This window comes from Spinacia oleracea, chromosome 6 (assembly GCF_020520425.1).
Source record: "Spinacia oleracea cultivar Varoflay chromosome 6, BTI_SOV_V1, whole genome shotgun sequence".
NCBI lineage: Eukaryota > Viridiplantae > Streptophyta > Magnoliopsida > Caryophyllales > Amaranthaceae > Spinacia > Spinacia oleracea.
The window spans coordinates 75,267,541-75,282,916 of NC_079492.1; the positions used below are offsets into that span (position 1 = coordinate 75,267,541).

General features: G+C 33.8%; 1 protein-coding gene across 1 annotated transcript; it reads right to left on the bottom strand.

Annotated features, from left to right (window-relative positions):
• Positions 1-5,343: 5,343 nt before the first annotated feature.
• LOC110794116 (uncharacterized) lies at positions 5,344-14,723 on the bottom strand. The gene is made up of 7 exons (XM_056832351.1): positions 14,457-14,723; positions 14,248-14,319; positions 11,878-11,913; positions 7,750-7,795; positions 6,044-6,137; positions 5,908-5,929; positions 5,344-5,376 (listed from the first exon to the last, which is right to left on the bottom strand). Exons 1-7 carry the CDS (start codon positions 14,565-14,567, stop codon positions 5,344-5,346), a joined length of 414 nt encoding a protein of 137 aa, XP_056688329.1. The 5' UTR covers positions 14,568-14,723.
• Positions 14,724-15,376: the final 653 nt, after the last annotated feature.

Below are 15,376 nucleotides of genomic sequence, written 5' to 3' on the forward strand. Positions count from 1 at the left end.
ATTTGGATGAGAAAGCAATGTCAGCAATCCAATTATGTCTAACCAAGGAGGTGCTGCGCGAGATTATACATGAGGAGACCACGGCGGCGTTATGGACTAAGCTCGAGTCTCTTTACATGACTAAAGTCTTGCCAACAAATTGCGTCTTAAGGAAAGGCTTTACACATTACGCATGGAAGAAGGTACTTCCCTCCAAACCATCTTAATGAATTTAATTCTATTCTTATTAATCTTGAAAATCAAGATGTTAATATTGATTATGAGGATAAAGTTGTCTTATTAATCGTCTCCCTACCTCCCTCTTATAAGCACTTTAAAGAAATTATGTTATATGGTAGTAATGAATCTCTTTCTTTTGAAGATGTTGAATCTCAATTACTCTCAAAAGAAAAATTAGACCTTGAAGTGCATTCAGACGATAAAGCTTAAGGATTAAATGTAAGAGGGAGGTCACGTGAAAAAGGAAATGCCCATAAAAGGATCGAATTTCCGATCTAAATCTAGGGGACGTAAACCAAATGTAACATGTCGTTATTACAAAAAATCTGGGCACGAAATATCTTGTTGCTTTAAGGTTAAATATAAAAAAGAGAAAGAAGAAAAAGTGAAAACACCTCAAAAATCTGCCAAAGCCAATTTTATTGAAAATGACTCAGAAGGTGACTAAGTGTTACTTGCAACCTCTAAAAAGAAAATTCTTAATGAATGAATTCTTGATTCTGGTTGCACCTATCATATGTGTCCTTATAGGGACTGATTTACATCTGTTGATTGTGGTACTGTCTTGATGGGAAATGATATTTCCTGCAAGGTTATCGCAATTGGTTCAATAAGAATCAAGACTCATGATGGCGTTGTCAGGACTTTAACTAAAGTTTGTCATATTCCTGACTAAAAACGCAACTTAATCTCACTGGATACCCTTGAGTCTCTTGGCTATAAATTCTCGGCTCAAGGTGGAGTTTGAAAGGTTACAAATGGTGTCATTATTGTTATAAAAGCCCGTCGATATGGTAGTTTGTATGTTTTGTAGGGACATACAATGACAGGATCATCAGCCATCTCATCATCACTCTTTGAAGCAGATCTCACTCGTTTGTGGCACATGCGCCTAGGCCACATGAGTGAGAAAGGTGTGCACATCTTGAGAAAACGAGGTCTTCTGGGATCACCTGGTAGACATGTAAACTAGAATTTTGTGAGAATTGTGTCCATGGGAAACAAAAGAAAGTAAGTTCTCTAAAGCTACTTACAATACTAAAGGTATGCTTGACTATATTCACTTTGATTTATAGGGACCTTCAAGGGTCACTTCCTACTCTGGAAAATAATTTTTGATGACCATTATTGATGATTTTTCCCTCAAAGTTTGGCCTCATTTCTTGAGACCGAAAAAATGAGGCTTTCCCTACATTCAAAAGGTGAAAACTCTTGTAGAGAACCAATCTGGGAGAAAAGTAAAAAAGCGGACTGATCGTAGGTTGGAGTTTTGTGAAGACGAATTTACTGAGCTCTGCGCTCAAGCCGGTACCGCTAGACACAAGACTTTACCCGACAGACCTCAACAAAATGGTGTTGCAGAACGTTTGAACATACCTCTCCTTGAGAGCTTGATGTATGATCTCTAATGCTGGAATGTGGCATCGCCGTGATTTATGGACAGAAGTTGTCTCCACGACCACATTTATTGTCAACCGCTCTCCACGTTCTTCTATTGAATTCAAAATCCCGGAGGAGGTATGGTCAGGAATAACTATTGACTATTCTTTTCTTAAAGTATTTGGTTGTACCGCTTATGCTCATATTAATGATGGAAAACTAGCTCATATAGCCGTGAAATGCATTTTAAAGGGTTATTCTTCTGAATCTAAAGGTTATAGATTGTGGTATCTTGAGTCTAAGAAAGTCATTCTTAGTCGAGACGTCACTTTCAATAAAAAAGTTATGATAAAATCCTTTGGCTCGGAACATTCTATTTCTTCTCCCAACCAAGTTGATCGGGATAGAGTTGGTGAGAAGGTAGAGTTAGAGACCAGTAGCCAGTCTCCCATGGTTGATATTAACTCTTCCTCGGGCTCACATTCCTGCCATGATGTGAATTTTGATGACGATATTCCACATCATGATAATGCTCCTGTTACTAGTGAATCCGGTCATCCATGAACATCTGATTATAATCTTATAAGGAATCGTTCGAGAAGGCAATAATTTTGATCCACGAAATATCCCGAAGAAGATTAAGTGGTTGCTTATTCTTTGATGGTCAGCAAAGAACCACCCGTTGGAGTCGAACCATCTTCTTACTAAGAAGCCATCTTGGACCCTAACTCCTCAAATTGGCTCACAACGATGAATGAGCAAATTGAAAGTCTCCACAAGAATGACACCTGGATTCTAGTTAAGCTTGCTAAAAGTCGAAGGGTTACCTGCAAGTAGATATACAAGAAGAAAAAAGGGATCCCCGAAGTGGGACCTACAAGATGGAAAGCACGTGTAGTCGTCAAAGGATGCAATAAAAGAGAAGGTATTGACTTTAACGAAATTTTTTCTCCTGTTGTTCGTCATACCTCTATTAATGTCCTTCTTGCAATGGTTGCTATGTTTGATATGGAGTTAGAGAAACTAGATTTCAAAACCACTTTTCTCCATAGCGATCTTGAAGAAGAAATTTATATGAAGCAACCCGAAGGATTTGTTGTTCCTGGAAAGGAAAACCTTGTATGTTGTTTAAAGAAATCACTATACGGCCTCAAACAAGCTCCCACACAGTGGTACGAGAAATTCGACTCTTTCATGATTAGACAAGGCTACACACGCAGTCAGTATGATCAATGCGTTTATTTCAAGCAGATCGGTGGCATCTATGTCTATTTATTGTTGTATGTGGTTGACATGCTCATTGCATCTCGTGACAAGTATCTCATCAACAACTTGAAATCTTAACTCAATAAGGAGTTCGAGATGAAAGATCTTGGTGCGTCAAGAAAGGTTCTTGTCATGGAGATACGTAGAGATCGAAAACCTGGGAAATTATTTTTTGTCTCAAAAGAAATATATTGAGAAAATTATTGATAGGTTCGGGATTAATCATTGTAAGTCTGTCACAACTCCTCTTGCTGCTCATTTCAAGTTATCATCTGCACTTTGTCCACAAACTGAGGAAGATAGAAAAATTGTCTAGCACTCCTAATGCTAGTGCAGTTGGCAGTCTCATGTATGTTATGGTATGCACTAGAACTGATCTTGCATACGCCGTGAGCATGGTGGTATATGGATAGTCCATGAAAAGAACATTGGAATGCTGTTAAATGGATTTTTCGTTAACTAAAAGGTACTACGGATCTTGGGTTAGTCTTTGATAAAACCTTAACAACATCTACAAATGTTATTGGGTTTGTTGACTCTGACTGTGGTAGTGATCTCGATCGACGAAGATCGCTCATAAGTTATATCTTCACCTTGTGTTCTAGTGCAATAAGCTAGAAATCTTCTTTACAATCTAAAAGTGCTCTTTCTACTAATAAAGCGGAGTATGTTGCAGCTACTAAAGGTATTAAAGAGACTTCGTGGTTGCGAGGTCTTGTGTTAGATCTTGGTGTTCCACAAGGTATAACAACTATATTTTCTGATAGCCAAAGTGTTATCTTTCTCACCAAAAATAATGCTTATCACTCAAAGACCAAGCATATATTAGTCAAATATCACTATGTCAGAGACACGATTGCTCTTAAAGAGGTTCACACTTCAGATAATCCAGCAGACATGCTTACAAAGCCACTAAGTTCGATCATTGTCTGGACTTAGTGGGTATTCACTCCTTCTAAGCCCTTCGAGGCTCCTACGACGAGTATCTATTGAAATTTGGTCCAAGGTGGAGATTGTTGAGTTCAGTGTGGCCCAAATTTCATATGGCCCAACCCTTTAAGATATCTCTCTACATTACTTGACAAATCTAGCAAGTTGACTTAAGTCTAGAAAGAACTTCTAAGATGTGATGAGTTGTATTAAATCTAGAGCTTTCCACTAGCTTCAAGAAGCTAGAAGTCACCACCATACACTCCACTATGAATATGCATTTGTTGGAACAAGTTGAGCTTAAGCGAAGCTTTCGGACCAAAGCGCGTTAGCCTCCCCTTTCACTTATAGCCAGCTTTAATGGTGTAAGCATTGCCAGGATTGGTAATGAGAAACGAAAAAAGAGGTCTAATCCAAAAAGATTAAATGCCCAAATCGAAAGAAAGACCAGGAATTCCATTGTACTGCGTACACCATTAGGATTCCACTTGACCCACAACTTCTCTTTTTTATAGGTCAAGGCCCTGGAACATATGAAGACCACTACATCACACACAAAAGGTCACCCTCTCCATACACTACAAATCCTCCTTAAATAATGTTATTCCTTATATTATCGACCTATCCACTAATCCACTATTTTTATACTACTCTTTTGTGAGTTCATCTTATTATAGTGAGAGTTGTAATTGTATTACTATCCTTAATAAGTTAGGGTTCTTGTACTCTCCTATTTTTCATATAGTGGATTATTGGTCCTCGACGTCTGGGGTTTTTTTTTGCCACAATTTGATGATTTTTCCAATGCTAAATCTTGTGTCCATTTTATCGATTTTCTTGCGTTTTATCTAAAAGTTACTACGTATCTGGGGTTAGTATTTGATAAAACCTTAACAACATCTACAAATGTTGTTGGGTTTGTTGACTCTGACTATGGTGGTGATCTCGATCGACGAAGGTCGCTCTCAAGTTATATCTTCACCTTGTGTTCTAGTGCAATAAGCAGGAAAGCTTCTGTGAATGCTCTTTCTACTAATGAAGCGAAGTATGTTGCAGCTACTGAAGGTATAAAAGAGACTTCAGGTTGCGAGGTCTTGTGTTAGATCTTGGTGTTCCACAACGTATAACAACTATATTTTCTGATAGCCAAAGTGTTATCTTTCTCACAACAATGATGCTTATCACTCAAAGACCAAGCATATATCAGTCATATCACTATGTCAGAGACACAATTGCTGAAGGTGAAATTACTTTTAAAAAGGTTCACACTTCAGATAATCCAGCAGACATGCTTACAAAGCCATTAACTTCGATCATTATCAGGATTTAGTGTGTATTCACTCTTTTTAATCCCTTCAGGGCTCCTACGTGAGTATCTATTAAAATTTGGTCCAAGTTGAAAATTGTTGGGTTTATTGTGGCGCAAATTTCATATGACCCAACCCTTTAAGATATCTCTCAACATTACTAGAAAAATCTAGCAAGTTGACTTAAATCTAGAAATAAGCTCCTAGATGTTATGAGTTGTATTAAATCTAGAACTTTCCGCTAGAAGTCACCACCATACACTCCACTGTGAATCTGTATTTGTTGGAACATATGAAGACCACTACACCACAAACAAAAGGCCACCCTCTCCATACACTACAAGTCATCCTTAAATAGTGTTCTTCCATATATTATTCATCTATCTACTAATCCACTATTTTATGCTACTCTTTTGTGAATTCATCCTATTATAGTGAGTTGTAATTGTATTATTGTCCCTAATAAGTTAGGGTTCTTGTACTCTCCTATTTTACATATAGTGGATTTTTGGTGCTCGTCGTCAGTTGATTTTTTTGCCACGATTTGAGAATTTTTCCCACGTTAAATCTTGTGTCCATTTTTATCGCTTTTTAGTTTTGCTTTTTATCTAAATTAATTTCTAGATTATTTTGCATCCACTGCGTCTCATACCCTTGTAGAAATATCACTTATTTCCCAAACACTGTGTTGGAATTAAAATCATTGGTGTTTGCCCAACACTTCATTTGGAATTCAATTTTAGCATTTCAATTCCCCTATTTGAATTCAAGAATTTCAAATGAAATCTATGTTACCAAATATTACCTGGCAAAATTTACACCGAGACCTGATGAAAATTTATGCAGTAATTTAAACTCACTCCAACATTAAGCTGGTAATAATATTGCTATCGCGTGTTTAGTTTCATAGAAAGGGAAATCAATGTATACATATCACGTACCCGATGACTCTTCCGATTACGTGGTCTTTTGGATTGAGCCATAGTTGATTATTTGTATATACTCCACTTCTATCATCTTCAGGACTATTGTCCCCTGTCACAAAAATATATTTCAAAAGTTCACTCCAACTTATCCAATTTTTAACCAGCACCTAATTCTGACCGAACACTGAGAATTACTACGGAAAGTTTAAAACATTTGTGTAGTGTTAGAGCATTAATTATAAGGGTAGCTCTTATTTTTCCACTCTCCTCATCCACCTCAACATCACTCATAATAATAATTACTACTTCCGTTTCATTAAACTCTTTACGCTTTGAAAAATGTGTCCAATAATCAAAACTTTGACCATAAATTCTCATTATTATATCTATAAAAAATTATCATGAAATATCTTGTTAGATTCGCTTCAAAATGTATTTTATAAATATCAAATTTTTATAATTTTTTGTTGTACAAAATTAGACATATTAACGGTCAAACATTGTATTGGAGTCCTTGCAAATAGTAAGTGTAAAGATCTTTTTGAAACAGAAGTAATAGCTACCAAAAAATATAAGAAATTAGTGTACTCAGCTGTATCTATTGGATAATTAATAAGTAATCTCTCCGCCTCTTTTTGTTTTTTACGTTTTCCTTTTTGGGTATTTCAAAATGTTCTTTACATTTCCTTTTATATTATCACATAAATGACTTAGTATTCTATCAAAATTTGTGTCAAATTATTATTTTAACCAATTAAAAATATTGGGTCATTTAATATCTCACACTTTTCCATTGGGACATTAAATTTTTCTCATTTTTCAATATCAGAATTTTGATAAAAGTGAAAACATTATAAATAAACGTAATTTATCTTGTTTAAATAAAAAATTGAGGAATCTCGATGCCAATTAATTAATCGTTAAAACGCGTGAAAAATACAAAACGTAAATAACAAAAAGAGACGGAGGGAGTACAATAGTACCAGAAATACCATCATGACCTTCATTGGATATAAAACTAGCTATAACTAGTATTTTCTCCGTTCCATAATGATATTAAAGTTTTTAATTTTTTACGTTTGTCGATACATATTTTATATCATTTTTATCTATATTTACAAAATATTAAAATTGTGAAATTTTGATACTTAAAGTACTCACTATATATATATATATATATATATATATATATATATATATATATATATATATATATATATATATATATATATATTGAAAATATTTTAGAACATTCTTTTCAACTTTGAATAGTTTCAAAGATAATAAATAGTACATCATTATAGAACAGAGAGAGTACTAATATAACACCTAAATTCAGTGCTATGATTAATATAGACAACACAAATTCTTATTTACAAAGGGTGTACAATAAATATCGTATCCTGGAGTAAAAGTTAACTCAAAATGCTTAAAAGTTAAGCTTATATATGTAAAAGTTATTTATTCTGAGTGATAAATTATTTCATTTTCGTAAAACTTATTTCTTCAAAATCACTAATAATGTATAAAATTAATCATTTTATCCTTTAAAATGTTTATCTATCAAATTTTTTTACTAATATAAAAGTTAATCAAAACTAGGTTAAAGTTACAAAAAAAATGGGTAAAAGTTATGTTGGTGTACGATAAATTTATTGTACACCTTGTGCGCGCAAGACCTTTTGTATAAACAACGATACAACACTATTATTCAAAAATACCTTTGGTTAACAGATGGACTTCTCCGGTATCCCGGCGTTTTGTGATCTGCAATAAATGCATTCAAATTACAACACAAAAAAGAAAGCTATGATGAGGCTAATTGAGAGGCTTTCATAATTTTGTTTGTTACTCAGTAGTTCTAAGTGTCCCTTGTCTTTCCGATTTATCTCAATAAGTACTTATTAGAGTCTTGTTAGAATTAGACTAGATAATGCAAGACTAGATAATGTAAGAGAGCATGAAACCATAAAGTAAAGAAGAATAGAGGTATACTAGTACTTCGTATAAATTATAATAGGTGTATATATATATACTAGTAAAAAGAAAATGAATATCGAATATCAATTAAAAAAAAGGTAAAATAGAAAGATTTTTTTATAAGTAAAATAATATATTTCATCCATGAAACAATTTACTCCGTACAACGTTAACCTTCTAATGACCAGAACAAACCTTTTAGGAAGGACTTCCCCATCACCAAATTAAGGAGTTGTACATTACCATGCTGTAAGCAACTAACAAACTCAACTACTACACAAAAAGGGTATTACAAAGTATTAAACCAAGCCTGGTCTACCATGCTAATTGATTTTTTATTTACATGTATAACTCTTTGCTTTATACTCCGTAGTATATTTCACCTCTTAGACTATCCTTTTGAAAGAAATAATGCCCTTGGTCCAAGTATGCATTCAATGCTAAGTCTAATAAATGCGATTCAGTATTAATTAATTATACAAGTTAATAATTCAGTGAGATCAAGGGAACTGTGTGCCTAGCTAGATGCCGCTTCAGTTCAAGTGGAATTAATAATATTAATCCACAACTTACTCTTGACTAAACCCGTAGGGTCACACAAATAGTACGTGAACGGATCAAGTATTTAAGTAAATTAAATACTCCATTTATGGATATTCGGAATCGACGGATCTCGGTTCCAGTGGGAGCTGAAATCGTCAAAAGGCAAATTATGAATACTCCGGAAACGATGATATTGCCAGAAACGGAAATATGGATCGTATCGGAAATATAAATATTATCCAAGTCGTAGATGTTGCCGGAAACGGAAACATGGTGCGTATCGGAAAATATTATCGGAAACGAAAATATTGTCGGAATCGGAAATATTATCGAAATCGGAAAATAATTCCGGAATCGAAAATATTAAATATTTGTTCGAAACGGAAATTAATTCCGGAATCGGAAATATTAAATATTGTTCGAATCGAAAATGAATTCCGGAATCGGAAAATTAATCGGAAAATTAATGTACGAAATGAACATCGGACGAGCTGAGCTTGCTAGACGCAAGGCCCAGAACGAAGCCAGTCCTGCGCCTAGCAAAGCCCGCGCGCAGCAAGGTAGCCCGCAAGCATCGCAAGGCCCAGCGAGGACAGCAGGCTGGCACGCCCACTCGTGGGCTGCTGCGCTGCTGGGCCGAGCACTCCGCGCGCGTGCGCCCAACGCCCCTCGTGGGTTGTGCGTGCGTGTGTGCGTTGAGTTCGTGCATGCATCGAATCCTTAAGCGGTTAGTATTAGATTAAAGATTAATTTCCTAAAACTACTAGAGTTAGTTGTTGAATTAAACATTAACTTAATAGTTTTAATTAATATCTAATTCTAATAAGATTAGATTAATTGAATCCTAGTAGGTTTCTAGTTCCGATAATCCTACCCTATAAATTGGTGATGGCATTCACAATTTATAATGAATCACATATAGTTTTAAGGTTAAAACTAAAGTTAATACTTAGCCACAAATTATATTCGAATAACTTAAAACCTTAGGTTGAATTCTAGTTAATTAAATCTAAGGCGGATCCGAACGTGCTGTGGACTATCTACGGAGGGACTACACTTGGAGTCCTAAACTTGTTCTTGTTCGGTTCGGGGGCAGCTAGGGAAGGCACGCTACACATGCATGTATCCTAAATTATGCTAATTGGTTATGTGGCAATTAATTTGGATTCCTGACTTTATGATTTTTCCGCATGAAATATATGTTTTATATTTGTCATACCCTAACACCTTTCACATCTAGGAATCTCATCAACACTCATATATTGGGTGATGTGCATTTATACCCAATGTTTTATACAACGAACTTCAATATAGGAATGGTTAGGCATCATGCACAAGAAGAGACATCTACCTCACCTACTAATCTGGAGCAGAAAAAGGTACTCCGTATACAAGATCTCATTTCAAGAAAGAGGTACCATCAGTGGCGGAGCCAGGATTTCACGGATGGTGGGTCACCATTCTACGCCACTCACCATACAATCATAAATCAATGTTTAAATTAAAAAAATATTAATACTTAAAAAAAATCTGATTTTAAGAAGAATTATGTGAGGAGAAGATTGTTGCTCACTTGCTTGATGTGGAGGAATATTTTGTTCACTTGCTTGAGGCGAGGGAGGATTTTGTGGAGGAGGAGGGGGATTTTGTGGAGGAAGATGATCTTGTGTAGGAGGATGATCTTGTTGAGGAGGCGTTTTTTTAAGAAAAAACTAGAAATATCTTGTGTTTTCTTCCTTTTCATTCTGAAAATTAAGTCACAAATACAATCAAGTACTTAACATTGAAACAATATATAAATCCTAAATCAACAAATTCCTAAATCAACAAATTCCTAATTCAACTATATATTTAAATATCAAAATCAACAAATTCCTAATTCCTCAACAATTCAATTCAACTCAACAATTCAACTATTCCTCAACAATTCAATTCAATTCAACAATTCAATTTCTCACAAATTCAATTCAATTCTTAATTCCTCAACAATTCAATTCCTAATTCCTCAACAATTTAATTCAATTCCTAATTCCTCAAAAATTCAATTCAATTCAACAATTCAATTCAATTCAATTCCTAATTCCTCAACAATTCAATTCAATTCAAAAATTCAATTCAATTCAATAATTCAATTCAACACAAATTCCCAAATATCACCATTCACAAATATCACAATATACAAACAATATGTAAATAATCCAAATTCACACATTCACAAATATCACAATTTACAAATTATCAACGTATTACAATTCACAAATTCACAAATCAAAATTCAATTATTATCAATAGTTTAAAATTTATAGGTTTGATAATTAAAAATTTAATGTTTAATAATTAAAATTATATATTTTATACGGTTATACCTCAAAATCGATCCTCGCCTCCTCCGCTCCTCGACGGCAGCAGTGCTCGACGGCTCCTCCTCCTCGAGTCCTCGCCTCCTCCGCTCCTCGAGTCCTCGGTGGCTCGGCTAGTCGCTGCTCCTCCTCTTCCTCGATGCTCGACGCTGCTCGAGTGCTCGGTTCCTCTTCCCTGTGAGTCCGCGACCACGGTGCCTCCGACTCGGTTCTGCTGCGGATTACGGGATCTGGGTTCGATCACTTCGGTGGTCGGATGACCTGGTGGGCCGGTGGGCGGTGGCTGCGGCCTGCGTGACTGCGTCGAATAGAGAGGGAGGCAGGGAGAAGTTTTAGGTTTTGTGTTTTGATTTGGATGCTGCTACACTGCTTGCTTGCTTTCCGCGTTTCTGGGTTTTCAAAATTAATTTTTTTTTTTTTTATTAATATTAGTGGGTCACGTGACCTAGGTTTCCCAAGCCTAGGTCCGCCACTGGGTACCATAAACCAAACGAATGATCCACATTAAATTTGTGTATGATTTATTGATTTATCTTACACTTTTCCGGTTGTGATAACCAATATGAATTATACAGAGTAGTGATTTAAATAGATAAAAATTACTCCCTCCGTCTCTTTTTGTTTTTTACGTTTGGTATTTTTCACGCGTTTTAACCATTAATTAATTTGCATCGAGATTCCTCAATTTTTTATTTAAACAAGATAAATTACGTTTATTTATTATTTTTTCACTTTTATCAATATTCCGATATTGGGAAATGAGAAAAGTTTAATATCCCAATGGAAAAGTGTGAGGGATTAAATGACCCAATGAATTTAATTAGTTAAAATAATAATTGGACACAAATTTTGATAGAATACTAAGTCATTTATGTGATAATATAAAAGGAAATGTAAAAAACATTTTGAAATACCCAAAAAGAAAAACGTAAAGAACAAAAAGAGACGGAGAAAGTAGGAATTAACCTGTATTACTCGATGAACGACAGGAACACTTCCCTCCTAGAAAAAAGAAACTAATTAATAATCAATTACAAGAAGAATTAAGTATACATGTGAGAGCAATAATTAAGTACTCCGTAAGAGCAATTTGGATTATACACCCGAGTGCACAGTGTTCATGGTGCACCCTGTTGAACATTTATTGAAAATCTAATGAACATTGAGAATGATTTCATTGTACATGTACTAGTGAAATATTTAAACTATATGTTCTATGGATTTGAACTATATGTTCATTAGCTATATGTTCTTTGGGTATGAACATTATGTTCTTTGTATTTGAACTATATGTTCATTTAAAAATAGGATGCACAGTGAGCATTGTGCACCCGAGTGCATAAACCATATTTTGGTCCGTAAGAACCTTAAAAAAAAAAAAAAAGGTACTCCACTCCGTAAGATCACTAAAGGGGATAGATGGATCCAAGAAAAAGATATTTTCTATATTACACCCCCGTATGGATTCTATTTGGGAAGCTGATACATATACCCCTTGGGTATGAAATAGTGTCATACCCTGAGCTCTCATCGGTCTATTTCACATAAGCAACCCCATATGGGATTTAAATTTAAATTCAAAATAGCAACCTCACATGAAATTTATAAATCTAAACCAATCACAGCTCAGAGGAGATATATATAGCCTTTTCGTTCTAGGAAAATTTGGTAATATTAATCCAACCTTTGGCCGATTTTCTTTTATTAAGTCCACCTACGACATATTTTTTAATAATCCCACCTTTACTACCCAACGACTTTTATTGGGCCTAACAGGTAATAAACTTGTTGTAGACGGTAATATGTCTCTACGTGGAAGTACCCTCTCTCGATATATTCAGTCATTATCATCAATTCATCACCATCTCGTTGACTTTTTCACCGATTTTCGATCACTTAAGCCCAATAAAAGTTGTTGGGTAGTAAAGGTGAGATTATTAAAAAATATGTCGTAGGTGGGATTAATAAAAGAAAATCGGCCAAAGGTTGGATTAATATTACCAAATTTTCCTTCGTTCTATTTGTAAACAAACTATGTTGTGATGTACTACGGCCTTATTAAAAACCTTACATTTGAAAAATCCTAATGCCTAATGGGACAAAAAAATATCTATTCGTTTCTAATTCACAGTCCTATTTAGAATCTTGATAGATTTTAATAAAAATGAAAATAAAATATGGAGTATCTCTTGATCGATAATTATGCATAATTTTACAATATCAGCTTTTATAATTTTTATTAGACGGATTTCAAGTTATTTGTGTATAAACATTGCACATAAGATACGATGGGAGTGCATGTTTTGATTACTTGAACGATGAGAAAAGAGTACTACCCCCGTTTTAAAAAGATTTTTACCCTTACTATTTACACGGACTCCGGTGTAATGTTTGAATGTTAATATATCTAATTTTATATGGAAAAAATTATAAAAAGCTGATATTTATAAACTACATTTCGAGACGAATCTAGCAAGATATTTCATAATAATTTTGGATAAATATAATAGTGAAAATTTATGGTCAAAATCTAGATTTTTAGACACATATTTTAAAGCGTAAAAAACTTAATGAAACAGAGGTAATACAAAACATAGAGGTGTCCCCATCGATTTAGTAGATAAACGACAACAAAAGTAATCTTTTGCTCTCTTATTTTGTTTCAACCCCATTAGGATTGTTCAAAAGTAAGATTTTCTGGTCTCGATGTTCTGGCCAAGAGGGCAGTTATAGATGGAATGCAATTTACTTCAGTGGCGGGTTATGAGTCAGCTAGTTAATTAGTTTTATTTTTACTTCTTTGTATCTTTATCTAATGTCAAAAAAAGAAGTACGGAGTAAATTCACATTGATTTCACTTAGTGTTACTACACATTATTATTATTGTATATTATTATTTCTATAAATATTTCACTTTTTCGTTCTCTTTTAGTTGTAACATTTTGATTTTTACACTATTCATATATTCTCCTTTGATTGGAATGGATGATTTATATATAAACTAAAACATAGTCATATGAGATTTTATCAGAATCATCTCGATTTATAAGTTTACAATATCAACTTTTTATAACTTTAATTTATACACTATTAGAGATATTAATGATCAAATATGTACATTGACAAACATTAAAGTTAAAACGTTGCAATTGAAAAAGAACAGAGGAAGTACTACGTATAACATTACCTTTGGGCTTTGACTAATATTTTTCAAAGTTGAACAGAACAGATGTAGCCTTTAATTTGTAGCAAGTACTCTTCATTTACTAAAATATGTAGCCTCATGCCAAGGATTTGGAAAACAATTAAAGTTAAATGTTGAAAACAAGAATATACCTTGATATGAAACATAATAACATCCCCACACTGAATTGGAGAGAGATCCATTGTTACCAATAGAATGTCCCCCTGACATGTGAGCCATGAAGAAAGCACTTAGATATGTTCATTAAGTAAAATAAAACACAGAATTTTTTTGCATATTACTTCTACTCTATAATACGGAGTAAAAATTTAACCTAATTCTGAAAGCTTGTAACGTTAACCTTTTGCAATCCAGGACCCATGCTATCAGCTACGATAATGGTGAGGGGGGGCTCACTTCCGTATAGGCACGTTATGAACTTCCATGCCATAAAAGCTGATGAGATTACCATCCCTGTAAGGATTTAAATGGATGATAATTTCATTATGTAAAAATATGATAAGGCTTACTCTAATAGGGGTGTCTGAAATTACATATAATAATAATATACTACCTCCGTTTTAAAATGATTTTTACACTTTTTATTTTAGTCCGTTTCATAATGTTCTTATACTTTGTTTTATTCTATTTTTTGACATGAAAATTTACTACCTTACAAATTTCCACTCACTTTCTCTTACTTTATTCATTTTTTTCTTACACTCTCCTACTTCTTTACACATTTCTCTTACGTTATCCATATTTTATTATATTCAACCATTTTTTCAATTTTTGTCTTAATATGTGTGCAAATAGTAACCGTAAAAATCTTTATGAAACGGAGGTAGTACAATAGTACATATACGAGTAAACTCTTAATATCCTCCATTACCATAACTTCGTATATAGAATACATTCAATTTGCTATGAATTTACCACAATATGTTTTTGTAGCAAATTTATGGTTTTCTAATACGCTTTTGTATTACGAGTACCATGTTACAGTATAAATAGATAGATCATTCAACAATCAATGGATCTATAAAATATACTTCCTCTGTTCCTAAATATTTGCACCGTTTTGACTTTTACGTTTGCCAACGCATAACTTTAACCATCAATACTTATGATTATGTATTAGTAAAAATTATAAAAAGTTGATATATTTAAAATATATATTAAGACAAACTTAATAATACTTTGTATAATAATTTTTAATTTTATTTATTAGTAAAAAATTGAAGTCAAAGCAAGACAAGTGAATAGTGTCAAAAGTCAAAA

What these genes read in the sequence shown, in the direction of transcription:
- LOC110794116 (XM_056832351.1), bottom strand. Translation starts at nt 14,567, where the DNA reads ATGGTAATCTCATCAGCTTTTATGGCATGGAAGTTCATAACGTGCCTA. An exon ending in TGGGTCCTGGATTGCAAAAG is followed by an intron (nt 14,320 to 14,456) that starts GTTAACGTTACA and finishes CTCACATGTCAG; the next exon opens with GGGGACATTCTATTGGTAAC. An exon ending in TTATTATGTTTCATATCAAG is followed by an intron (nt 11,914 to 14,247) that starts GTATATTCTTGT and finishes TCTTTTTTCTAG; the next exon opens with GAGGGAAGTGTTCCTGTCGT.